We start from the raw sequence: 25,088 nt of genomic DNA, 5'->3' as shown, positions 1-25,088 counted from the left end.
TTGTGCAAGAGCTGGTGGTGGGAAAACCCATCCAGCAAGAGCGGCTGAGGCCAGCATCTCTGAGTTACCTTCTGGGTGCCCATCCATGCCCTGTCCCGCAGGGAAGCCACCAGGCTTGGAGGAAGCTGCTGGCACCGGCCACCAGTTAAGTTTCACCTTCCTTTTTGGAGCCGCACCTTTATTCAGGTGCCTCCAGGTAGATGCAATCTGTCTTGGAATTCTTGTCCCTGAGCAGATTTTAGCATGTCACCAGAAAGGCAAGGGACCTGGCTGGCCTTGTTAAGCTGGTGGCTTCTGTAAGTGCATTTCCCATACGTCCTTCTTCTACCTGTAAGTACCACAGACCCTCTTCTGTGGTTACTCTCTACTTTCAGGTTTTGACTGTATCGCAGTGGGTCTGAACTCAGCTGCTAAAGGAACCAAAAGTGACTTCCTTATCAGAATTTCAGCATAAATTTAGTCAAAATCTTCCGTTTCGATACCACTGAATTCTTTCAGGGTCTCATAGGAGCACAGTTCATGGGGTGTCTTCATTAAAGAAGGTATTATCCATCTGCACAGAAGATGGCTCATGTAAAAGCTGAATCTCATTTTGGAAACAAAGAAATCTTGCTGTATTTTTTAAAAGGAGTCCTCGTCTGACCTGATACATCTTCAGAGCTTTCTGGGCAGACTGTCAGTGTCCTTCCTCCTCCAGACACTTCAACATCTTCACTGTATGCTAATGCCTCTTCTTTCTTCCGTCCTTTACTGAGCACTAGAATAGTTAACATGGTCAGCTTTTAAGCCATCACCACTAGCAACTGGCTTGGCAGTAGGGTTATAAGTGCCATTTTGTAACCGTGGCCAATAATTGAATAGAAAAATGAGACAAAAACCACTTAACATTTTGCTGGTTTAAAGCCTTTCATCCAACATTCACACGTACAACGTCTCCCGTCCCTCAGCTTTGACTCCTAGCCCTTTCCTCAGTCCTGCAGAGCCGCCCACACACACGTGGGACTCCCCATCCCTCCGGGTTTGGTATCTCTCCAGCCCGTCTGGCTGCTGGTGCTCCGTCCTTCTCCTGCTATTGTCCCTCCTGCAGCACGGCCACAGCTTGGTGGGAGTCTGTAAGGGCAGTCCAGGGCTTGGTACGTTGATACAACAAATAGTCTCTGCCACAGTGCATGTTCTCTGTTCCAAGGAGGTTTTCTTACAGTTTTTCCGTTTTTATGACAGCTGTGACTGTAAGGAACCATAAATCCCGACGTCCTTGCCCCAGATAATCCCTCCTGCCCAGTGAGAGGCATGCCTCATTAAACGCCGCATTACAGCTTCAGATTAATGACAAGTGTTAGAGAAGAGCACCATGGGTCGTGGAGAAGCACAAGGAGTTCATTAGCGTGCACCTCGCAATTACCGATAAACACCCAGCTGGACTATTTTACACAGGTGAGGTTCAGTGCAAGGGCTTGGGTTGTGTAAACAGAGTTAGCCATCAATATGCCTAGCGTTTATTATAAAGATTTACGGCAGCTGCTTTCTGTGAGCATCGGCGAAATAGGTGAGGAAATAGATTTTCTTACGCAATCCATGGCTCCGGGTGCCTCTCTTCCATTCATTTCAGGGGGGATTATGATTTTTAAATGTAATAAGATTTTTTTATAAAACTGAAATGGCAAGAACATAGGTACTAAATCCTCTGGACTGCTTAGTAAATCTCAAAAAGACATCCCTATCTGAATCAAGCTTTCTTTTCTTTATCTGAATAATAATATCCCTATAGTAGCTTTTATATCCTTTATCCTTTCAGAGTCAAGAGAGACGTGGGTGAGCTTTTGCTGTACAAAAGCAAGACCAAACAGTCTCCGAGGTATGTTCAGTAAGCAATCAAGTCAGCCTATTACGAGAAATTACCCTCCGCAAATTGAGGTGCAGTAAATGATGATGTATGTGTTTCTGTTCTTGTCGGCTTAATGTAAAGAGGGTTAGATTTGCCTCCCGGCGTGGCTCTCTTCCTTCCCTTGCCCTGAGCCAGAACAGGAGTATGCACACAAACCCAGTGAGGGTATGTAACATTTTGATATTTGCCAACTGGATTATTTATGAATGTGTGAGTCGACTCCCGGCGTGTAGGAGAGCCACGCGGTAGCTCGGCTCTTCTGGGGAGGGCGGATCTTCGTGTGTCCCCTGATGGACCTAAATATTTGCATTGATTAGATCCCAGTTTAGTGCTTTTATCATTTAATGGTTATGAGTACTGTATGAATCACAAATTATAAACATGTGCATAGAAAGCATAAAATGTGTAGAGCACTACAACTAGCTGGTGTACACGTTCGCCATTGGAACGTGCCCAGTGGGTCATTTTTCACATGGACTTATTTCAGGAACGCATCCTTATGTGTTTAATTTCAAGTATCTGCTTTAGTCCTATCAAAACGAGCAGGGTTTGAGGGTACGCTTAAAGCTAAGACTGTGATTTTGGAGCATCCCTGACTCAGAGAGAAAGCTTGGGAAAAATGTCACAAAATCTCGGAGGCAAAAAGCTTTGACTGTAGAGAAATGTAACTATGGAAATGTCTCTTCCCTTTTAGGAAAAAAGAATAGAAATGTGTCCAGTTCTCTAAGTATGAGTGCAAGCAGCGCTAAGGAAAACACTATACTAGACATTTAGAATGAGTTAAATCAATTGACGGCTATCCACAGAGAAAAATAATGTAATTGTAACTGCGAGCAGCAAAATGGTTCTGCCTAATAGTTAAACATCAGTAAGCGCTACTGTGTCTAATAAAATGCAGATCTCATTATCTGTTTGTTATGTGCATCGTGAGATAACTGTTCAAGTTGAAAAGTATAAAAATTTGATTTAATTCACTGACATTTTGGATACAAGAGGGTCAGGTTGGTCTTGTAACAAGTAACAGCTTGGGGCATATGGAAAGGAGTGTAGTTGAAGATAAGGCTCTAGCAAGACGAGTGGAAAATGTAACAGAGTTCAAGGATATATTAAACAAATGCATCCTGGCCTTCACACTGTAATCACCTACGTGTGCCATAAGGCAAACAGCAAATGTAATTGACACCCCGAAGGAAGATCATTACGGCTTTGGTGCTCGCTGCCTCATGCCTCCCTCTCTTCCATTTGCAACGCTGAGAACTCAGAGTTGGCAAATCCTGCACCCCTGAGGCTCCTCTAATTTCTATAGGGAACTCAGCAAGCTGGAAATAAACCCAGAGAAGTTTTCAGTGGCTTCTTTGAAGGTTAAACTTGTAGCTGTGAGTGTCTACTGCACTGTCGTAGATTAAAAATGACCAACACTGACATGCATATGGCAGAAGCTTCAGGGTTGAAGGAGGAGGACGGTCCTTTAAGGAGAAGGATGGTGCCTTGAGGAGGAGGACGGTCCTTTAAGCACATGGGAGAGCTAACAAGTTCAGGCTGTAGTATGCCAAAATCAAAAGAAACAGCTTCTTCCTAGCATGGTGTCTTGGAGAGGTTCAATGTGATGACTTTTTCTTGCATGTGGTATGGCAGTTGTCCCTTTTCCTCAATTCGGCTTTAGTTTCAACCGTATCTGACTGGGATGTAGAGGAATCAGGTATATGGTAGGGATGAAAGATCTTGTTAGACACTGATGGAGCCACACGTGAACTTAATCCTTACTTGGCCTTTGGCCTCAGCCAGTTCACGGAGGAATTGGACCCTGAGACATATATCGATCACAGGGTTTCTTGGTTCAGAGAAATATTTGTTCATACTAAGGGTGTTTCAGGATATCACAGAGCATATCTCTCAAATATACAGGACATTTAGGGACTTATTTATTTCCCTGAAACCCTCCTGGAAGCATAAAAAGAGGATTAAAGCCACGAGTGGCCAGAGAGAATAAGCAGTTTGCCTGCATTCGTCCCGAGTTTAGCTCTAATGAGAGAAGTCTGGACAGTGAGACGCATTTCCTTGAATCCCAACTCCTGGTTAGTACTGAGTAGCTGAGGTCATTAAAACAGACTTACCTACATACCCAATCAATAATCCTAATTTTTTTTTTTTTTTTGCATTGAAGAGCGGCAGACAATTAGGGACTTAAGTAACAAATGTGTTACTTCATAATGTTTTTTGCTTGGCATACTAAAGAGGCAGAGAGTTCTAGATATCAATCGCTAATTAATTAAGCTGGCTCCGAGGTTGTGTTAAAATTATTGATCAGCTAAGAGCAGAAGTGGATTCTTCATCTCTTGATGTCTTCAGATTAAGATTCAATATCTTCCAGGAAGTTCCACTTTGACTAACCAGTCACTCAAGGTACTCAGCTCAGAGCAAGAATATTTTGGATGAAATTTAGGGGCAAATTACAAGAAAGGCTGTCCAGAAGATCTACTGATGTCTTCTAGCCACGAGGCTGTTACCAGAATGCTGTTAGAACACATTTTTCAAGAATGTCGATGTCAGTTCTTCGTTTCATTTGAAAATACGTGAGAAATAGAAGTCAGGTTCCTTCCACAGAAAAAGAAAGCGGTAGTCGAACCTGCCGGCAATAACTCCTTGTCTGCATAGCACAGCAACATCCACCTGTAGGTGCCGGGAGCCCCCCAAAGCCGCAGCCACAAACGTGTGACAAACGCAGTCAGCTTCTCGGTTTGTCCCGTATCGCAGGCAGATGAGCGTCTACAGCTCTGTGTCTGTGCTTAAGGGCATGCGGGCACGTGTCTTTCGGCTACCCTGAAAATGCTGCTCTGAGCTTCATTCAGCATTTGGGAAGGTGGTAAGGCAGAAACGTGCTCCCAGACTGGGGCGGGTTTTAGAGGAAAAACAATGGTGTGATCAATTCTGCTCCCAGCGCTCCATGTGAAAAAGGTTAATCTAAGTGACCTTCTGGCCTTACACTCTGGAAGCTGGAGGAACTGCTCCGAAGACGATGGAGTTGCTATGAACTGACGTCAGCCAGGGAAAATTTCCCAGCAGAAATATTTTTCATTGGTTTTAGCACTAAGACCCCGTGGCTACATATGAATTTCCCTGGCGGCACAGGCAGCCAGACGGGCTCGTGTGGCTGCTGTCCTCCGTCTCCCACTCCGCGATCCCTGAGTCACTGCCCACCCCGAGCCAGCACCAGGAGGTCAACTGAGTCAGGAGAATGACCTTGTGTAAAAAACAACCATTTTTAATAGCCTGTTCTCAGCAAGATCAGCGTGGGTCACCCTGAGGCACTGAAACTTTTGTGTGAGCGTAGAACTGAAAAAAGTATAGAGGCAAAAATGAGCGACCAGAACCAGGGGAGGTTTTGGGGTGGTTCAAGTCAACTTAAGTGAGATTGCAGGTTGGAGGCTCTAAGTTAGCAGAAGACAACTCCTCCCATCTCAGCAGTATGGACTTCTCCTTCACGCTGCTTCAGGCCTTACATTCTTCTTGGGTAGAGAATGGCTTGAGAGCAGCCCTGAGGAGAAGGGCTTGGGGGTGCTGGTAGACAAGAAGATCAACATGAGCCGGCAGTGCACGCTTGCAGCCCAGAAAGCCAACTACATCCTGGGCTACATCAAAAGAAGTATGGCTAGCAGGTCGAGGGAGGTGATTCTGCCCCTCTACTCTGCTCTTGTGAGACCCCACCTGGAGTACTGCGTCCAGTTCCGGAGTCCTCAGCGCAAGAAGGACGTGGACCTGTTGGAGCGGGTCCAGCAGAGGGCCACAAAGATGATCAGAGGGCTGGAGCACCTCTGCTATGAGGACAGGCTGAGAGAGCTGGGGTTGTTCAGCCTGGAGAAGAGAAGGCTCCAGGGAGACCTTATAGTGGCCTTTCAGTACTTAAAGGGGGCTACAGGAAAGGTGGAGAGGGACTCTTTATCAGGGAGCGTAATGATAGGATGAGGGGTAACAGTTTCAAACTGAAGGAGGGTAGATTTAGATTGGATATTAGGAATAAATTCTTTACTGTGAGGGTGGTGAGACACTGGCCCAGGTTGCCCAGGGAAGCTGTGGATGCCCCATCCCTGGAGGTGTTCAAGGCCAGGCTGGATGGGGCTTTGAGCAGCCTGGTCTAGTGGGAGGTGTCCCTGCCCATGGCAGGGGGGTTGGGACTAGATGATCTTTAAGGTCCCTTCTGACCCAAACCATTCTATGATTCTATGATTCTATAAATCCAGGCTGAGCTGGCTGAAAGAACTAAACCAGATGGTTCGCTTTCAGTGAGTTTGGCTCCACGTTGGTCTGAGAAGAGTCACAACCTGTTCAAGAGGAGCAACAGAAGTGTCGCAAAAAACAACCAATCAACCAGGAAAGGAGGGAGGAAATCTGCCCCTCTTTGCAGCATCAGGGACCCAGCAGAATAGCACAGCTGTGATGTGATGCCACATCCTCAGGCAAGTGTCTTCTGTCCATTCCTCTTTCCCAATGCATAAAACAAACATTTAACTTCCTGGACAACATACACAAAGACAGCGATGTGATGTAAAGGTTTAATCAGCATGAATTGAGGATTTTTACTCTACTCATAAACACAAAGCCATAAATGAATAATGAAGATCATCTCAGAGAAGTACCCAGAGTCACTCTTCACACCGCTCTGTAACATGCTCTGGAATTCCACCAACTTCAGCTGCCTTTTTCTGCATTTATGCATTAATAATGTAAAAAATAAATACAAGTGTTAGCGTCCTTTGAATCACATAATAAAGATTTGGCACAAATAGTGCCAAGTTTGTTCCTTTCTAGAAAAACTCATTTCAGTAACTCCAGGTTTCATTAACTTTTTTTTTTTTTTTCAATGAATGAAAGCCTAGGCTTAAAGGAAAATTGCATTCTCCATTCTTTGGCTGACACTAATTTACCCAAATGGGAAGCCTGTAAATGAAGGAAATCTTGACAAGCTACAAGAAAGGGCTATAGGGATAATTACCCACCACGTTTCACAAGCATTTTTTCTGAAACTTGGAAAATATACAGGAATTGGTAGGTAACTTAGTAGGGGCAGAAGCAAAGACTTCTCCTGAGATGCAAAGAACGGAGCCTATAAATTATAGTATCACATTTTACTTATGGCAAATCATTTGTTCTTACCCAGAGCACTGGCAGGACTTACATTCCTCTTTCCTGGTGCATTACAATCAGGTTGAGAAGTTATTAAGAAATCATTATAAAATAATGTTATATATTTTTTTCTATGCTTATATGTATATAAAAGTATGTACGTAGCTAGAAAATGTATCTATGGAGGGTTATTGGTAGTCTAAGGGAAAGACAGAAAGCAAGAATCAGCCTCATTTACAGAACAGAAGATTTAGATGAGATATCAGGGAAGACTGTCTAACCATCAGGAATTTTTACAAGACAAGACCAAGGTACTGGGAAGGCTGTGTAGACGTTATCACTGGAAGTTTTAAAGGAGAGGGATTAACTAGGGTCTCCTCCTGCTCTCCCCCATCCATGCTGGCAGCTCCTTTCAGTTTTTTACGTGGAGACTCTGCAGTTTTGAAAAGCCCTGCTCCAGCCTGCATAATTAATTCCCTTATTAGCTAAAAACTACTATGCAGCCCTCCCGATAGATGTAGTTCCAGCAAGCCCTGTAACGGTGTGATGCGGTGTTGCGCTTGTTGGAGAAGCTCTTGGAGCAGGAGCGGCTTCAGACAACGTAACACGTGCAATTACACCGTGTACCATCCCGCTAGCTAGATTTTGATAAAGACATCCCTGCTGCAGCTCAGGGCTGGGTTTTTTATCCTTGCAATGTGACACACAACGTCTCATTCACCTTTCCCTGCGGGCTAATATGCCAGCCGCATTCCTTAGCAGGTAACAGAAAGGAGAATATCTCCTCCTTTAATACTACCTCTCACTTCTGATAAAAAATGCGCTGACGTTAGGTGTGCTAATGAGAGCATTCTCCTCCCCTGCCCATTTATGCACATAGTAAAGGTACTTGGCATTGCAAAACATTTTGTAACTATTACGTTAAAAAAGAAAACTGTCAAGCAAATGACAAAGGCATTCTCAGTGAAGCTCTGGAACTGGAAAAGAAACGAAACGATCAGTTCCAAGAGAGCCTTTTAGGATTCAGTGATGCAGCACAGATAAAAAGAAAGTTTTTAATTATAAATCATATTTGTTGTTGCAAGTAGTCTCACTGAAGGGAAGAGGAAAAATGCATAGACAGTTCAAGCCAAAGCGGAGCCCTCTATGTACCCGTTTTGCGTATTTTGGTTCGGATTATAAAAAACCGGATTCTTACTGACGTGAAGAAGTCGGTACGGTAATAATGCAGGAAGCACGCCTCCTGTGACTGCTCAACAGCTTCCCAGATACATTGAAACGAACATCAGCTTTCTGTAAAAAACTGGGTACTGTGTGAAGATATATATTTTATTGGAAAAGTAACACCTAGAGAGCCGGCTGCTACCAAACGAGTATGTATTATTAACAAAGGGCTCGGAAAGCCTTCTGCTCATCGGAGTAAAACAAATATACAATTTAATCTAAGCTCTGAATTTAATTAGCTGCAAGAAAAAAATCAAACTGTTGGGTTTTTTTCACAAGCAATTATGCCTAAATATGATATTGTAGGTGCATATGAATTTTTCATTTAATCATTTGTGCACACAAATAAGGCACTTATGTAAGCAAAGCCTAATTGTCCGCACAAATCTTGTCAACTCAGTGGGCTTTCACTATGTGCAAGCAACGCCCATGGCAAAATAAACACCGCTTTACAGCTTTTCTGGAAACATGGCCGTAAACTTCTGTGTCCAGAACTCTCATGGTTAAGACACATTAGATGCTGTGCTTGGTGTGTTTATAGTACAGATAATGTGCTGTGCAGATCACTGTGGACTGTGGCAACGTGCACCGTGTCTGTTCAGTCTCTTCACTAGAGTAATTAAGCCCAGAAATGAACTCATATTAAGGCATAATTGATCTCTGCAAGTGGTTGCTCCCATGCAGTTAATGTCGTGGCTGCATCAGAGCAGAGGCTGTACTTAAAGTAAGAGTCCAGTCTTGGATGTTTCTTGGGTAGATTAAGGTTCTGCCATGTGCTCAGCGCCTCTGCGAGAGTCAAGTTCCTTTGAACCAGTCTCATCCCTGTGTGTGGTGATTGGACCTACGTGCATCCAACAGTCGCTAGGGTCAACACACGAGTATCCCATGTTAGGTCCAGCGAAGTTTAGTGGTGGTTTTGTCAGTCTTAGGTTGATGGTTGGACTCGATGATCTTGAAGGTCCCTTCCAACCTAGACAGCTCTATGATTCTGTGATGTCACAGGGAACATCTGCAGACCCTTCTGAAAGAGGATGAAATGAATCTGCACCTTCTGAATCTGAATGACTTCTTAGGTCGCACAGATAACCTCATTGTGCTCTTGCCCCTGGAGATACACAGGCACTGTCACAACCAGAGCTGGCCCTTGGAGACACACTCATCCACTGCCCCTGGGCCACTTCACATACTCACTGCCTGCTCCAGATTGATCTGGGGCTGACAGCTTTGCTGGGACAGCCCTGGGAGGGGTCCAGACAAAGTGGTAGTACCTTGGTTTGGGTTCCCACCTGCTGGTGGTGCCCCTGTGCTCCTCCGGCTTGTGCAGATGGGCCTTTGATGGCCGCTTGGATGGGCTTGGGAGCAGCCTGTCAGGGTGTTCTTTGGGCTCCTCCTCCTGCCATTGACACTCTGAGCTCATGCAGATGAGCTTTATCTCATAAACAAACCCGTACTGAGGCTAGATATAGGTGAGCACTTTGTTCTACACCTTGCTATGACTTAGCAGTGGCACCAGCCCACTTGATTTGACTCAGTTGTGTGTGCTGACCCGCGAGCCGAACCCAGAATTTATTTCTGGCAAACACAGGGGATATTTTTCATGCTCAATAACACACTTTGTCAATCTAGTTTTCTCTTCTTACGGTTCTTAAAGCAGATCACTAGAATTTAAATAACTTGTTGACAGGTGACTCATGAAATACATAAAGAAGTAAAAAATAGGTTCATTAATTTAATTATACTGCTTATTTAGAAGATAATTAAGGGGAAGAATTTGTGACTGATGTGAGTAGTCTTTTCTTCTGGGAGTGGTCATCTTGAAGCCAACAAAACTGTGGATAAGGAAGAGATACTTTTGTGTAGGGAGATTACTGTCACTGCCAATAGACACTTTACGTGACCTGAAGTCCAATATGAAGATTTACAAAACTTTTTCTTTACAAAAATTCTTTTTTTTTTGACACCGCATTAGAATTCCATACTGTGGATGAAATTAAACTTTATTCTTGTGTTTTTGTCATAATTAGTCAAAAAGAACAATTCTGGTTAGGGTTGACACCTTATTAATGGGTACCTTTTTGTGGAAAACTGCTTTTGCAATGAATTCCAGTGATTTAACGCAGTAATCTGACCTTGTACTGCTAATATATGATATATGGTAGAGAATTTTCAAATTGTTGGGATTTAAAATACTGATTTTATCTCATATTCTTCTGATTTGACTAGCTGAACAAACAGCGGCCCGACCTGGTGCTGCAATAGCACAATTTCAGCTGTAGGTTTGGAAAGGGGAATTATTATTATTAAAAATTACGTTCAAAGTGTGCCGGTTGTTTCCATTATGCTTCTTTGTCAGTATTAGCATAGCCTGATTTGAAATACTTGTAATCTTGGAGTGGTATGAGGAACTAAAAATAACGTGGCTATGGTAAATGCAAAGGATAGGAAGGCCAGGGGAACTCATTAGAGTAACAAAGAAAATAGGCTGAGAAGGGAAATCAAGAGGAAAAATCACTTTGGTTTTCTTTGCGTGGAGTGGGAATATGCAACAGTGTATGAGATTTGATATAAAGAGAGTACTCTTGTGAGAAGGGGCAATTTAGCAATCAATCACGCTGAGAAAGAAGATGAAGCCAAGTAATAAATGACATCATGAAGCAAAAAAACCCTCAGAAAAAAATGTGGAACAGAAACCTGAGAGACAGCGATACTTATGAAAGAAAAGAGGTGAGAATTACCTGTGCTGGAAGTTGCACATGATTACAGCGGCACCGAAATCCAAAAGGAAAGGACTCAGGAAGCAATAATGTTAATGATATCTGATAGGTCAAGAAGAATAAGAAAAATATTTCGCTGCAGGTGAATGAAAATTTTGGTCAAAGTAGTTCTAATTCAGTGAGAAGACAAAATGGATCAAAAAAGGAGTTGAAAAGAGTGAAAATTACGGAGCAAAGAAAGTGAGGGATGGACTTTGGGGCCTGGACATGGTGGTGATGAAGGAAGGCAAGGCCCAGAGAAGTGTTTTTCAAAGGCAGTCCAGGAAATACTTGGGGCAAAAGAAAATTACTCTAAACAAGAGTTATTAGAAAAGATATGAGAATATGAATGATTGGATGAAAGGGATACACAGATTTAAAAGCAGATGTCTAATTTTTATCCCCGTACTATGAAAAAAAAGTGTATCATATAAAAGTTTAAGGACTTCTTACCTTGGTTTTCATTTAAAAAGTAAATTGTAATTGGGAGGGCAATACAATAAAACCTGCAACCAAAGGGTAAGATCTCTTTCCGGAGTAGAAAAAGAACAGGCAATTGGTTGTGTATTTCTTACACAGCTGGACAGAAAGGGGTAGATGTCATGTGGAGATCCAGGAGAACAGAAGAAAGGCAGATGAAGCACCTTCCTTGAAAAAGGAAAAGGAAGTTAGGAACTTGGATATTACAAATTTCCCTTTAACTTCCTCCAAAATGCTAGATAAATAATATTTTTCTTGTAAATAGATCAATAGTTTCTGCCATGTCTGTAACAAGAATAAGTAGAGTTAAATAAACATGATTTTTTTGCCTGGGAAAGTGTGAAGGCCTTGTAGATAGAAGACAAGGTATAAGTGTTCTCTCTTTCTATTTCAAGAAGACTTTTGATGCCATCTTGTAACATCACTCGTACGTATGGGAGGGAAATATTGTCCACGTAGAAGTATTATGAGGGGTCCAAAATTCCTTTGGAAAGCATAGTGCGGGGGCAAGATTTATCTGACAGTACACGGATGTTTAAAATATGCCAGATGAATCAGGCTCTGAAAGTGCTCATTTCTCTCTGTCGACTACAAAGGTAATTTAAAGTGACGATTTCAGTTTTCTGATCAGTTATCTAAAGTTAGTGGACAAACACCCCCCTCCAGGTTTGGATGGTGGATGCTCGGAGTAGGCTTTTGAGGGAAACGCCTGATTTGGGTAGTAGTCAATACGTTCATTAATGGTTTGGATGCTGGAATACGTATTACACCTCTTGGATTTGCAGAGACCCCCCAGCTGGATATTTTGAGAGGGAACTGAATTTTCAAATGTTCGCGATGAACTGAAACAACGGTTCAAAATTGGAAAGTGCAAAATGTTGTAACTCAGGTAGAGCATATATAGTATATTGCATATATTGTCTATATATTGCATATATTTTTTATATGTTGTATATATTGTCAGTCACCGCCTGCAGCGGTGAAGCCACCGGTTTGTTGCCCGTTTCCCCGCTGCAGAGAGACGAGACCCGGCCATACCGAAGGAACCGGCAGCACCGCAGGCCTCCACTCCTGCCTTCCACCGCCCTTTGGAGCCCGCGGCCGCGGCTCCAGCCCCGCTCGGGCCTTCAGAGCCCTGCGAGGCCCGGCCCAGGGACCGGGACTGGGGACGGGGACACTGGAACCCGCCACCCCCCGGGCCCCCCCGGCCCCCTCCGCCCTCCGGGGCGGCTGAGGGGACACGCCGCCATGGCGGCCATTGCCCACAGCGCGCCAGCGAGGGGGCGTGGCCTGGGCGGGGGCGTGGCACAGGGGGCGTAGCTTGAGGGCGGTGCGCTGCCCTCCCCCCCTCCCTCGCGCGTTCGCCGATGGGCGGGGCCGGGTATCCCCGCCGCCCGCCTCTGTCGGTCGGGGCGAGTCCATTGCGTTCCGTACGGGGGGGGGGAACTTCGGACCCGGATGCTGGTTGCCGGTCCGGTTCGGAGAGGGAGGGAGGAGCAGAGACAACGGCGGTGGCTCAGGAGCGGGTCTTGTCCTGCGGCAGCGGGGGTGACTGATCGGGCGGGGGGAGCCGCTTGGTCCGGGCGGCTCTCCCCTCCCCCTTCCGCCCCCCCTGCGCCCCGGCGGGGGATGGTGTGTCCCGCAGCGCGCGCCTTGCTCGCGCGGTTCGGCGGCTCGGCGGGGGGAGGGGGACGGGAGACCCGGGCCCCGGCGCTTCTCCACGGCGGGCGCGGGGCGGGGGGGGGGGCCGCGGCGGGGGCGGCCGGCATCATGTCGGCGGACGAGGAAGAGCTGAAAGTGCCGGAGGAGATGTTCAAAGATGTCAAGTTCTTCGTGGTGGGAGACATCGACCCCAAGGTACCGGGTCACCCTCGCCCCCTTCCCTCAGCGCCTTCCTCCCGCCCCCACACACCTCCCCCCCCCAGGGGGGGCCACTGTGGGATCGTCCAGCTCCTCAAAACCACCCCCCCCACACTCCCCCCGGGCGCTTCCCGGTGCGGGCCCGGGTCTCACCGGGAGGGGGGGTGTTGAGGGGAGGTAACGGCCGTTAATGGCCGTTAACGGCGGTGCCCGCGGGCCGCCACCCGCCATGGGAGCCCGCGGCCCCCGCCGCGCAGGCCCCGTGGCCGCCGGAGCGGAGGAGGGGCGGTCGCAGGGACTTCCTGTCAGAGCCCGGGCCGGGCGGGGGGCAGCGGCTCTCCGCGACGCTCCTCCGGGCCGCGCTTGGCTCTCCCCGCCCGCAGCGTCCCGCTGAGCCGGCCCCCGCCCCGCCGCTCTGCCCGCACCCAGGACGGGGAGGGTGACAGGCCGCTCTCGGAGGGGCGAGGCGGGCTGTCCCCTCCCTGCCCGCCTCGTTCCGCACCCCCCTGGTGTGTATCCGTCCCCCCCCCCCCCCCCCCCCCGCCACCTTCCAGAGCCGTTGGGTGCCCGGAGGTGGCCCAGAGCCATCCGATGGGTGCGATGTCGTGTCCCCGTTTTTCCTGCCCGCGTCCTGTGGGGGCGAGGGGCAGAAGGAGCTGACAAACGACCCTCCGGCCTAAGGCCGTACCCGGGATGACAGGGTTGGCCTGCTCTGGCCTAAGGCCATAACCTGGATAACAAGCTTGGCCTTATTGTTGATAACACCCAGTCGTGTTGGGCAAAGGTGGTTAAAAACAAAGTTTCTGTGGCGTGTCCAATTAGAGAAGTGTTTGAAGTATGCCATATCTAGCTTTAGGACAGCACCTTCGTGTGAGCAGGTTCCCGCATGTTTCACACAGAAATGAAAGTCTTTGCTTCGTTGGTAGTTGCTGCAGTCGAATCTTTGTTCAGCATTGGGTTCCTTTAATCTTGTGTCCGAGCACTCTAGTCTTGTAGGCCTTTAAGTGAACTTGAGATGTAGGCACTGACCCATGGAGATGACTTTTATTCAAAGGAATAGGATTATATGCTGAAAGTAACAACGGGCTAGGAATACAGTTAAACAGCAGGAAAAAAAACCCCAAAGGTCTTTAGACATAAATTTTTTCACGAAGCATTAGAACTTGAATAACAATTCCTGAATTTAAAAAAAAACCTATAACAGCAATATTATGTATATGAAGATGAGTGCAAAAAACAACAGGACTCTTGTATATCATTTATCATATAAGTAGTGTCCCAAAAGGCATGTAGTTAGCTTTGTGTTGACATAGCAAGACAATCAGCGGTATTCCCACAGAGTTAGTAAACAAGCTTTTTCTTGAGCTAGTTTTCTTTCTTAAAGTTTTATTATTCTTAGTGGTTACTGCCATTGTCTTAAGGCTTTGACTTGCTCTTAATTAGGTACACTAAATTCTCCTCTGTTTGTGGATGGCTTCCCTGGGTTGCAGGCAGACACCGGAGCTGGTGTCTTATCTGGGGGAGCTGATGAGGTCAGGCACAGCGCTGCACAGAGGTGGTCACGCTGCTTTCGAGATCAGGTCGTGCTGAGCCACTTTCTCATCAAGAGTGATGCCTGAATTGAGAAGTCCTGTGGACCTGTGTTGTTTCTGCAGCTGGCTGGCCTGTTTAAACACCGTTCCTTCCGGTTCTCTAGTTTCTGAGATGGCTTGCTGGCATGGCCCAGTGTTACAAGGAGGCCAGGGCTGGCTTCTGTCCACGCTGGTGCTTGTGCCGGTGAGCCCTTGGGAGCAGGAGGCACCAGGTTCGGCAGAGTCCTGCCTGGGTTGGGTTGCAGAGCCAAGTTGGAGCGAGTAAGTGTGCTGTGCTGGGCTTGGAGACGGTTCTTCTTGGGTGCTTTTGTCCTTCCTTCTGCAGCTGCCCTCTGTGGTACCCTGGAAGCAATCTGAACAAGAGGAGTATATACTGGTTGTGTTTTAAACTGAGGCAGAAAGGAGTAATTCTAAACTGAACTCTAGAAGTAGCTTTTAAACACAGTTTTTATAGTGAAGTGTTGTTCCTTTGCTAATATAAAACTTACAAATATATTTCAAATTTTTTACTTCTTGATTTTTGAAAAGAAATTTCTTCCCTCATCTTTTGGAGAGGAGCACACTTTGATCAGCTTAAATTTCCAAATAGTTTCATGGAAGACCAGTTGTCTTAATAAACAGGCCTAGCACGAGTGAGCACTCTAATCAAAACAAATCCAAGAGTAAGGAAAAAAAGTAATATATTCAGGTGAGTAACTGCAAACCCACTACCTGTTAAAACATATGCAGCATGAACTAGAAGGGAAACAAAAGTCTGGAATTGTGCCTAGATGTGTTTTGGCAAATGAGGGAGAATTAGGCTGCTGGCTTTCAACTTCGAATCCATTCCATTGGGATGTGCACTTGGCTGCTCACACCTTACAGGGGGTGATGAGTAGATATCAGCTATTATTTTTTAAATAAATGCTTTTCCTGCTTTCCTAAAACCCAAACCATCATGGTTTGGTAACACCAGTTAAAATCAGTATTTCATACAGAAAGATAAAAAGTAATGCAGTGCAGCGTAAGGATTTGAGAAGGATGTTTGGTTTCTGGTTATCTCTTGGTTTATTGTTATCTTTTTTTTTTATGCCCATTGTCTTACTTAGTTTTGAACTATTCCTCTTGTTTCTTCTAACACAGATTTTAGTGGGAGAGAACAAGAATAAAATTCATATGCCCAAAAAAAGGAAATTTCACTTAACGGATTTAAGCTAACACCTAAAGTGCAAGATTTTTACAATGATCGTATCAGGGCTTTTAAGCATTTTATTTTCTAGTTATAGGTATATGGTTGATACTAGCATAGGTGAAGTTCTTTAACTGTGCCAATACAACAGTAGTCCAGTCACTACTTAAACTGAAGAAGTCATGTGTTCTGAGAGGAGTTTTGAAGTTGACATGATCTAAACTAGGCAGGTGGCCAAAATTGGACAAATCTGTAAGAATTGGCCAGTCGGATGAAGAAAGTCCGATGAAGACTGCAATGTGCAGTCATGATGTTACCTTTTTTTTTAAACTTCCAGCTCTTTTAAAGTATACTAAAACTCTTTCAAAGCTATATACAAAAGCTGTATACCGTATACAAAAACAAACAACGAGGAGAAGGATTTTCTTACTCTGCCTGAGATAAAATTATTTTGATATGTTTTTTGAGGAATATATGTTTTGGAGGAATTTTGACACTTTCCAGATTTCTGCCCTAGCCTGAATTATTTTGGAAAGAAAATCTTCAACTTGTATGATTAAAATATGGCAGAGATGTAAACCATTGTTGATCAGGTTTTAAATGGAATGCATTTGGAAACCTCAAAAAGAGTGTTACCCACTTACCAGGAGGACAACCAAGAGAGAAGCTCATATTCATTCCTCTCATGTGTTTGCGTGTTCCTGCGTTAAAATTTTTCTCAAATAAAAGATGCTAAAAATTGTTGACTTCTTCCTGTTCTCTTTTCGGTTTAGGTTATTCAACTTCTGAAAGCTGGGAAAGCAAAGGAAGTTTCTTACAATGCACTGGCTTCACATATTATTTCAGAAGATGGGGACAATCCAGAAGTTGGAGAATCTCGTGAAGTTTTTGATCTCCCTGTGGTAAAGGTGAATGACTCATCCATGATACTATGAAAGTCCTGATGTGAATACTTCATTATTATAACAGAAAATATTCATGTTTAGATGATGACCAAATGAAACATATCTTTAAAAATCTTTTATCCTTGTTACACAAACTTTTATCCTGACTTACAGACTCCTTTCACAATTCTGTTTTCTCCTTTCTCATGTTGCTCTGTATCTATCAGGGGGTTGGGGTTTTTTCTTCTGTTTTGTTTGTTTTTTTTACAGATTCTTCCTCCCATCATCTGTGAGGTGGTGTCCTATTAGCTGTAGTTGAGAAATGTTTCTGGTGGGAAGGTTCTTACAGGCTTCTGGCAATGGAAAACCTCAATTTAGAATAAGCAGTAGACTGCTGAGGGTTTTTTTTAAACACATAATTGGCAAGGTGAAAAATGATTTTGTTGATTCTGCATATGTGGGCTACACTAATTTTAAGCAATAGGAACTTGCAGAAAAATATTTTTTTTTCCTCTTGATTTTAGTTTGGTTTTGGTTTTTTTTTTCTTATACTGGAATTACCCTTATTTTGTTACTGTCTTGCAATACTGGGTTATTTTTCCCGTGAAAAATTCTGGGCTTCATGTTTGAAAATGTAAACTTGTCATGCTGCAAGTCATGAGAGTGATTAGAAGAAAAACATTAGTATTTCACTGCCAGTACCTTTCGGTACATGATTTGGGGTTATTTTTTCCATATGGTTGCAGGTGGCAGTAGAGAATTTTGATAGCTTGTGTCATGAGAGTTCACCTGACAGTGTAGAAGTATGAATTAAGTCCAAAAAATAAAAGGTGCTTAGCTAGAGACCTTATGGTTATAGTGGGTGTGCTGATTAATTTTTAGTACCTTTTTGTGAAGTGTTCTGTGGCATAATTTTAATCTTACAAACAAGAAGACTGCTGCCATTCTCCTGTGAAGCGTTGTAGCAGCACTTCCTGCTTTCTAATGCCTTTTACTTAAATAATTTAATTTTCTTTATAACTAACTAAACTTTTTCATTTGCCAAATGAGAACAAGTCTTTTAGTAATGTCACTTAGTTGGACCTGAAAGCATCACAGCATGATCTGTAATCAAGAAGATTAGACTAATTATTAAGGGCGTGGAAGTCAGAGGCAAAGGTAGCTTGTTATCGAGAGAAAAGGCATAGACAATAAGAGAAAAAAAAAAAGAAAGAGAAAAACTTGAGGGAGGGAAATCTCCCGGTATTTTTTGCAGAGGATTAGAGTTATGAATTAGATGTTTTTATATAATTTTTATGACTTTTTGTAAGGGAGAGAGAATAGCAAGAATTGACACTGTATACATAGTTACCACAATATATTTGTTTGTTTTTTGAGAAAAAGTAATCATAGAATCACAGGATGGGAAGGGACCTCTGGAGATCATCTAGTCCAACCCCCGTGCCAGAGCAGGGTCATCTTAGAGCAGGTTGCACAGGAATGCGTGCCACTCCTTCCCCTTTCTTCCTTATATGCTCTATTGGGACCGCTGTCGTACATCTCTTGCCTTCTCCACAACCTCCCTCTTTCCTAGAGGGGGGGATACTGTCCCGGAACACTGTCGGTTAGGGGTCATCACCTGTGTGCTTAGCAGCCCATATCGCTGTGTGATTCTGTATAAGGTTATGGTTCCTGACTCCTTGGTGATAAGCGTAAGGTAGGGTGGTTTGTTTTTTTTTTAGAGCGGGGAAAACTGAAAAATGGGAGAGGATGAATAATTAATGGTTTTCCTGGCACAATAGAAGGACAAGAGAAAGGGATCTTGCTTCCATATTGCTGCACAGTCTTTGAGCAGTCTTTGTATTAACTCTTACAAATAAATCAGAACAGTCTTTTTTGTAAAGACCTAAGTACAATGTCTGTGAAACACTTGAACCTGGGAGATATATATTGAAACTAGCTGTAGTATGAACTTGTAAGGTAATTCACATTTCACAGACACAGACCAAGGTTTTAATGTCTTGTGGTTTTTATTTTTCAGCCTTCCTGGGTGATCTTGTCTGTTCGCTGTGGAGCTCTTCTGCCGTATCCTTTAAGTTCAAATTTGAATCAATTCTGTAGGAAATACGTTAAAATAGATACCATTGAGGGATTAAAGACTGCTTCAAGTACGTACAGTTAAATTTTTAAAATGATAGGATGTGTTTTGCCTGCCAAGATTGCAGTGTGCTTGGTGCTTCTTTGTCTTCCTTCCATTTTCCTGTCCCTCTGGCTTTTTTTGATGCTTAATAGGCACTTGGAAGAAAACTGTCATCAAATGGACTCAAAACATTTTAGCTGGAAGTTGATAATTAACTGTGGGGATCCAGGAAAAATGCTGGAGTGCAGTAAGTGGGCAAATGTTGGTTCTGAGTAGAATGGCCTATTCTGCCTTTTCTAGAAGCAGAGTTAAGTAAGGGATAAATACACAATGACTAATATCAACACTGTATTATAAATAATACTTTATTAACAGATAGTGTTAGTATTCCCATTTTTGGAATAGTCTGTCCTTGCCTTTGGTAGACCCTTGTTCATATTTTGGCTAGATTTGTGTTTCTTAACTTGTTTGGAGAATATATTCTTGCATATGGATGGCATATTCCTTCATCTTCTTGTCAGTTACTAGTGTTTCGTGTTTGTGTTCCCCTCAGTTTTTTTCTTTGCATAATAGGAACAGTGGTAATGGCTGTTACTATAGAAAAAAAAATCATGCATCTTTTTCTCAGACCATTCACAATAAAGATTCTGTATGTGGAAAAGCTGAAGCAGAGCAATACATTTCAGTACAGGTACGAGCGGATGATTGCAACAAAGAATGCCAGGACTAGGGAAGGTATGCTCTCAGGCATGAGATCTCATTTTGGAATCAGGTTAGCAGGTGGTTGTGTCTATAATGGAAAACAAGAGGTGGTAGACACAAGAATCCAGGTGTTCGTATTAGGAATTCGGGTCTTAGTATGCTTTGGTGATTCAGAATTCATGTTTTATTCCCAGTATTTCAAGGTATGTGCCTTTGTATCTTGCTGTGTCTCGACTACTTTGGGAATAGCCTGTATATTCTCTACTTCCCTGGGAGAACTTTGGAAATAGCCTGTATATTCTCTACTTCCCTGGGAGAACTAATCTCAGGGGGTGAACTATAGGAAGAGAAAGCATTGAATGAATCAGATAAAATGATATAGTCAGCTCTTTGCAGCTGTTTCGATCACAATAATCAACATGTAGGATAGGATTCAGCAGTTAGTATGAAGCACTTGCCATAGTCATGGGTAGTCTTCAAACCTAAGAATAAGTTTTCCATTAATAACTTCTCTTCCGAATGAAAAAAAGGTACCAAACCATTACATGGCAAAACCCAAATTAGCAGAGCTACTCCTGTATGAAAAATAATTTGTTTATTGTGATGTGATCTGAGCTGCTGATTTTTGTGTTTTGCATCTGGAAATAATAACTGTGTTTCTCATCCTTTCATCATCAGAATGGAAGTGTGTGGTTGTTTATGTTGCATGTCTGTAAGCCTTCTCCCTGTTCCTGAGGACTGGTTGAAAAAATAATAAAATAGCTTGGAATTAGCTACATTTTCAGGTTTAGGTAATCTAGCATTGCATCATTAGTGTTATTCTTTCCCATGGAGAAGTTGCACTATTAGAAAATTGGTCTTCTGTCCGAAACGAGGTTTTTTTTAAAAGGATGCTCTAAGAGATGATGTTATTACATACCCAGAAGAGAAATCAACAGATAAAACCATTGAGTGATGCAGTCCATAACTACATTGTAGCAATAAATGTGTGAATGTAGCCCTGAATGGCTATTGCTCAGGAAGTCTTTATTGTGGGTATATAGGAATGACCAAATGAAAAGACCAGGTCTCAGTAGTATCATATTCTTGGGTTGTATGGAAGAAAAGTTTTGTACACCTGTCAGCAGTAAATGTGTCCTTGGACCTTTGACTTTATTCTTTCTAGCACTTCATGTCCTTAGAACCTGGTGGTTTTAGATTTTATTCTGAACCTTATAGTGCTCACTAAAATGGGTTGTTAAGTCCTAACTTTGTGCTGTTTCAGGCTCTTTACGACTTCTAGTGCCGCGTCGTCCAGCCTTTCATTAGGGGTTTGGGTGCTGCCACAATCTAAAAAATGTAGTTAGTAGGAATAGCATACTTTTTCCAGTTGATTGTTTTTGGACCCTGTTCAGGCAGAAGTTTGAGGTGCTGCATTTTCGTCTTTTGGTTGTGTTTTGATTTGGAGATGTAATACTCAAAGTTGTCATTGAATTTACTGAAAAAGCAAGTCCAAAAGAAACATCTTTTGTCAGTTAGACATATGGATCTAATAAGAGCCGTAAAGATTTTATGTTTGCTTGTCAATTATGGTACTTATTTGATGGGCATTTGCCTGTCAGTTATTAAAGGTGAAGTTTAACGTAGAAAGATTTAACACAGTATTGAAGCGTAATAATTTTGCCTGTTTCTTATAAATGTGTTTTAACATTCCACTGTGAAAGTCGTTTTCATCAGGGCGAACTTCAGAAGGCAGAGTGTTCTCCTGTTCACTCCTATCTGATGCTTGCAATATCAGACTAACCTACGGTTGAAGGGAAGTTACAGAAGAATTAATCTGAAAGCAGCCTTGAAGAAGGAAATACAATTTTGTGTGTGAAAATCTCAGTTGTAATGCCATAAAGAGAGCTGGTGATTTCTTAATTAATTCTCTTGATAGCAGCAAAAGCAAGAATGAGGAAGGATTATTTTTCCGTGGTCTTGTACAGATAAAAGAGGATCAAAGCACTTCTGAATTTTTGTTGCTGGGAGGGAAAAAAAAAAAGTGAGTTTTGTTGCATTCCTCCTTTTTTGGTTTGCAGACCCGCTTGGAACCTTATTGTTTTGCTGCTTGTAACTGTTTTAAGAGGATCTGTTTCACTCCTATTCTTTAGAGAGTGCAAGCTGTAGTCACACTGATAGACCTCTTAAAAGTTAAATACCGAGCTGTTGCTGTTTTATGTGCTAGGAGCAGATGTTACGGCAGGGAGTAGGCAACTGTACACTTTTGAAAGATCCAGTACTGAATCTCTATCTTTGATGAGATACTGAGCAACACCTTGAAATATAGGACATTCATCAGACTTGAACTTCTTGGAGCGTTCTGGATAACGGCAGTAATCTGTTCTTAAGTGTTAAAGTGCCCTGGGCTTTGTTGTCAGCTTGCTGTGTGTTGTCTCTTACGTGTCTCAAAATTTAAGTGTTGCTGGTGCATCTGTCAATAGCACGGGGGAAATAATTTTGTTTCGTTACAAAAATCTCAGTGTGTACTGGTAATACAACGCACATCTGTTCCTGAAGTCCTTTTTTCCAACAAGGTATGCGTGTATCTTAAACACAAAATCATATGAAAGTGTAGAAAAGGGAGGGAAGTCACAGAAGTCAGCTGGTCTGTCTGTCCTTCCCAGGTCACTTCTGTCACACTGCTCTCTCCTGTTTCACAAAGCCGCTCCTGTAGTGGAGGTTTCATAGTCTCCGCTGGCACTTTACAGTGCCTCAGTCTATTGTGTTGCTAGAGTTTAACCCCATTACCATGCTGCAGTCTAACCTTGTTTCAATTTATCTGAGCCATTCTGAACACGGAGAACAAATCACTTCTCTTTTCATTTGGCAGCCTTTAAAGGATTTGAAGATGTGTTGTCTTAGCTCCTTAGCACATCAATTCTGGTCTTCCAGTTTCTTCTTCTAAGTCATATTTACTAGGTCTGTAAAAATTCTCACTGCTCTTTTTTGCATGCTCTTTTTTGCATACTCTTTCATTTATCTGTCTCTGATGCATCTGAAAACCAATATGCATTGCTGTCAGAGGTCTTGTTGAATTCTGAAACATCATGGAAAACTTCATGTTAGTTTCAGGCCGTGTTTCTGTTTTTACATCCCAGTGTGATGTTTTCTCAGTTTGTTTCTCACAGTAGCTCCTAGAACCTTCTTCAGATTGTCCTGTATTTTTAAACATGGAGATAAACACTTGATAATGAAAGGAAGCTCTTGGTAATGACTTGACTCCTATAAGCTAAACTTCTTGTGTTTAGCATCCTGAGATGGGCTGAGGGAGATGTTCTGGGGAGAGGCACATTTGTAATGTTACCAAAATCGGTCATAATACTAGAGGTGTCCTGACCCAGTTTGCACCTCAGTTTTTTCCTGATGCGTATAACTTGAATTGGAAACAGACAACGTGCTTTTAAAGACAGAAGTTTTTGAATGGTCAAATACTTGATAATATCTGAGAAGTACAAATGCACGCTATTTAATTTCCTTCTAGTGTCCATCAGGAAACTCTCATTTAAATTATTTTGCATCCTTGACGCCTGCTTTCCAGTGTAAATGGCTTTTCTCCAGAATCGTGTCAGATCTTTTTTGGAGTCACTGCCTGTCTCTCTCAGGTAAGAAGTGAATCATATTTTAGTCTACTCCAGTGTACAATATGTGTGCGGTGCTTTTTTTCTTTTAGGAGAGATACCAGTTCTTCTGTTGTACTATGACCTTTTTTCTGTATGTTAGGTGAATTATCATCTAAACCAGTTTTTCATTTAAAATGAGGGCATGAACATTTCAAACTGTGGACATTCAACCAGTAATTTGTCTTGTATTTGCCTGTAAGGTGATTCGAAAATGCAGAGTACACTAAGACTGTAAAGTCTTTGCTCCCGTTGTTCTATTTCTGCATTTAACACAATATTCAATTAACAAGTTTTACCTACTTATGCACTGAAACCTTGACAAAGGTGCCAGTGAGGAAAGTAAGTGGAAAGGTGGTGCTTCAGTGGCTTGTGTTGATAGCCAGCTCTATAGATCTGTGAGTAGCCTTGTGGGTGACCGACGTGTGTGTGTGCAGCCAGACAGGATAAGGCCCTAGGTGCTAATGGAATATATGCGTAGATGTGCTTTAGATTTTTTAACAAATTATTCCTGTAATAGCATCGCTAACTCTGAACAGTAATGGCTTAAATACATGTGGCTTTCTTGGCAGGGGAGGGGGACGTCACTGTGACATAAATTGTTATAAGTAAACACCTCATGTTTTTACACAGGCTATTAATTTGGTCTACTTGCTAAAATTCTGTTTAATGAATTTAAACAGGTTGTCTAAGATAAATAATTTGTGTTTGCTTGATCACTAACTTTTTTCTGTTGTGGAAGGTGATATATTAGTGTTGAGTTTTACAGGAGTGAAGGATGTTTTCTTTTTCTCTGTGCAGGTTAAAAATCATTGTTTAATGTCTTTTTCTTGTGTCTCTTTGTCACCATTTTTTCTCTGTAAGTTTCATGTTAATTTGGTGTTGAAAAGTGGTAGGTAATACATTAGCCAGACTTGTAAATGGTATGTCATGGATTGTACTAAAGTTCTTCAAGGAAAATGCAGCTGGTTACATAGAACTAAAAGGCTTATTTACCTTCCTTTTAGGTTTCATCTGAAGACCGAAGTACGCTGTGGGCTTTGATTACTTTTTATGGAGGGAATTGCCAGCTGAGCCTCAATAATAAGTGTACTCATTTGATTGTGCCTGAGCCAAAGGGGGTAAGAGTTTATTACATGTACAATTCTTCTTGCTGTAGCTCTCATTTGCTTTTCAATAATCAAAAATTTTCCATCTCCCTCAAGTCAGGTTTCTTAAGACTGTTGGTTAGTCTTGAACAGCTAAATTCAACACAATTATGCATTGCAGCTATTCAGTTGATTAATTCAAAAGATGTTCAATTTCATATTGTTACTTGTATTGCTGGTCGAATAAAGCATTTCATTCTTTATTCTGTTCATCTTAACCTAATTTTGACATGTCATCATCATTAGTGATTGTGATTTGTAAATGTGTAGATACAGAATCAGTGAAGAAAAATGAAGGACAAAATTGAAAAATTGCATTAAGTGCCCTTTGATGTTATGAGGGAGAGAGGAATAAAGCCAGCAGGGGGAGGAACAGGTTATTTTCTTTTTTTGTTGTTTTTTTTCTTAAAAAAGAACTCTGAAATTCCTCAAGTCATTCCTCTTAAAGAGAGATGGTAGGATAAACAGTACACAGCATTCCTGTCCAACTGCTGATAAAGCAGTCATACTTCAG

At 42.8% G+C, this 25,088-nt stretch overlaps 1 protein-coding gene across 1 annotated transcript in view; it reads left to right on the top strand.

Moving 5' to 3' along the window:
• The first annotated feature begins 12,980 nt into the window (after positions 1-12,980).
• PAXIP1 (PAX interacting protein 1) overlaps positions 12,981-25,088 on the top strand; it is a 32,760-nt gene continuing 20,652 nt past the window's right edge. Inside the window, exons 1-5 of the mRNA XM_063324398.1 lie at positions 12,981-13,320; positions 16,857-16,991; positions 18,988-19,031; positions 23,348-23,411; positions 24,434-24,547. Coding sequence (XP_063180468.1) covers positions 13,093-13,320; positions 16,857-16,991; positions 18,988-19,031; positions 23,348-23,411; positions 24,434-24,547 — 585 coding nt within the window. The 5' untranslated portion in view covers positions 12,981-13,092. The remainder of the gene's footprint in view (positions 13,321-16,856; positions 16,992-18,987; positions 19,032-23,347; positions 23,412-24,433; positions 24,548-25,088) is intronic.

The sequence above is a fragment of the Chroicocephalus ridibundus genome, chromosome 2, assembly GCF_963924245.1.
Source record: "Chroicocephalus ridibundus chromosome 2, bChrRid1.1, whole genome shotgun sequence".
Classification (NCBI taxonomy): domain Eukaryota; kingdom Metazoa; phylum Chordata; class Aves; order Charadriiformes; family Laridae; genus Chroicocephalus; species Chroicocephalus ridibundus.
Note: the sequence above shows the minus strand (reverse complement) of the source record. Positions and strands in the feature narration are given on the sequence as shown.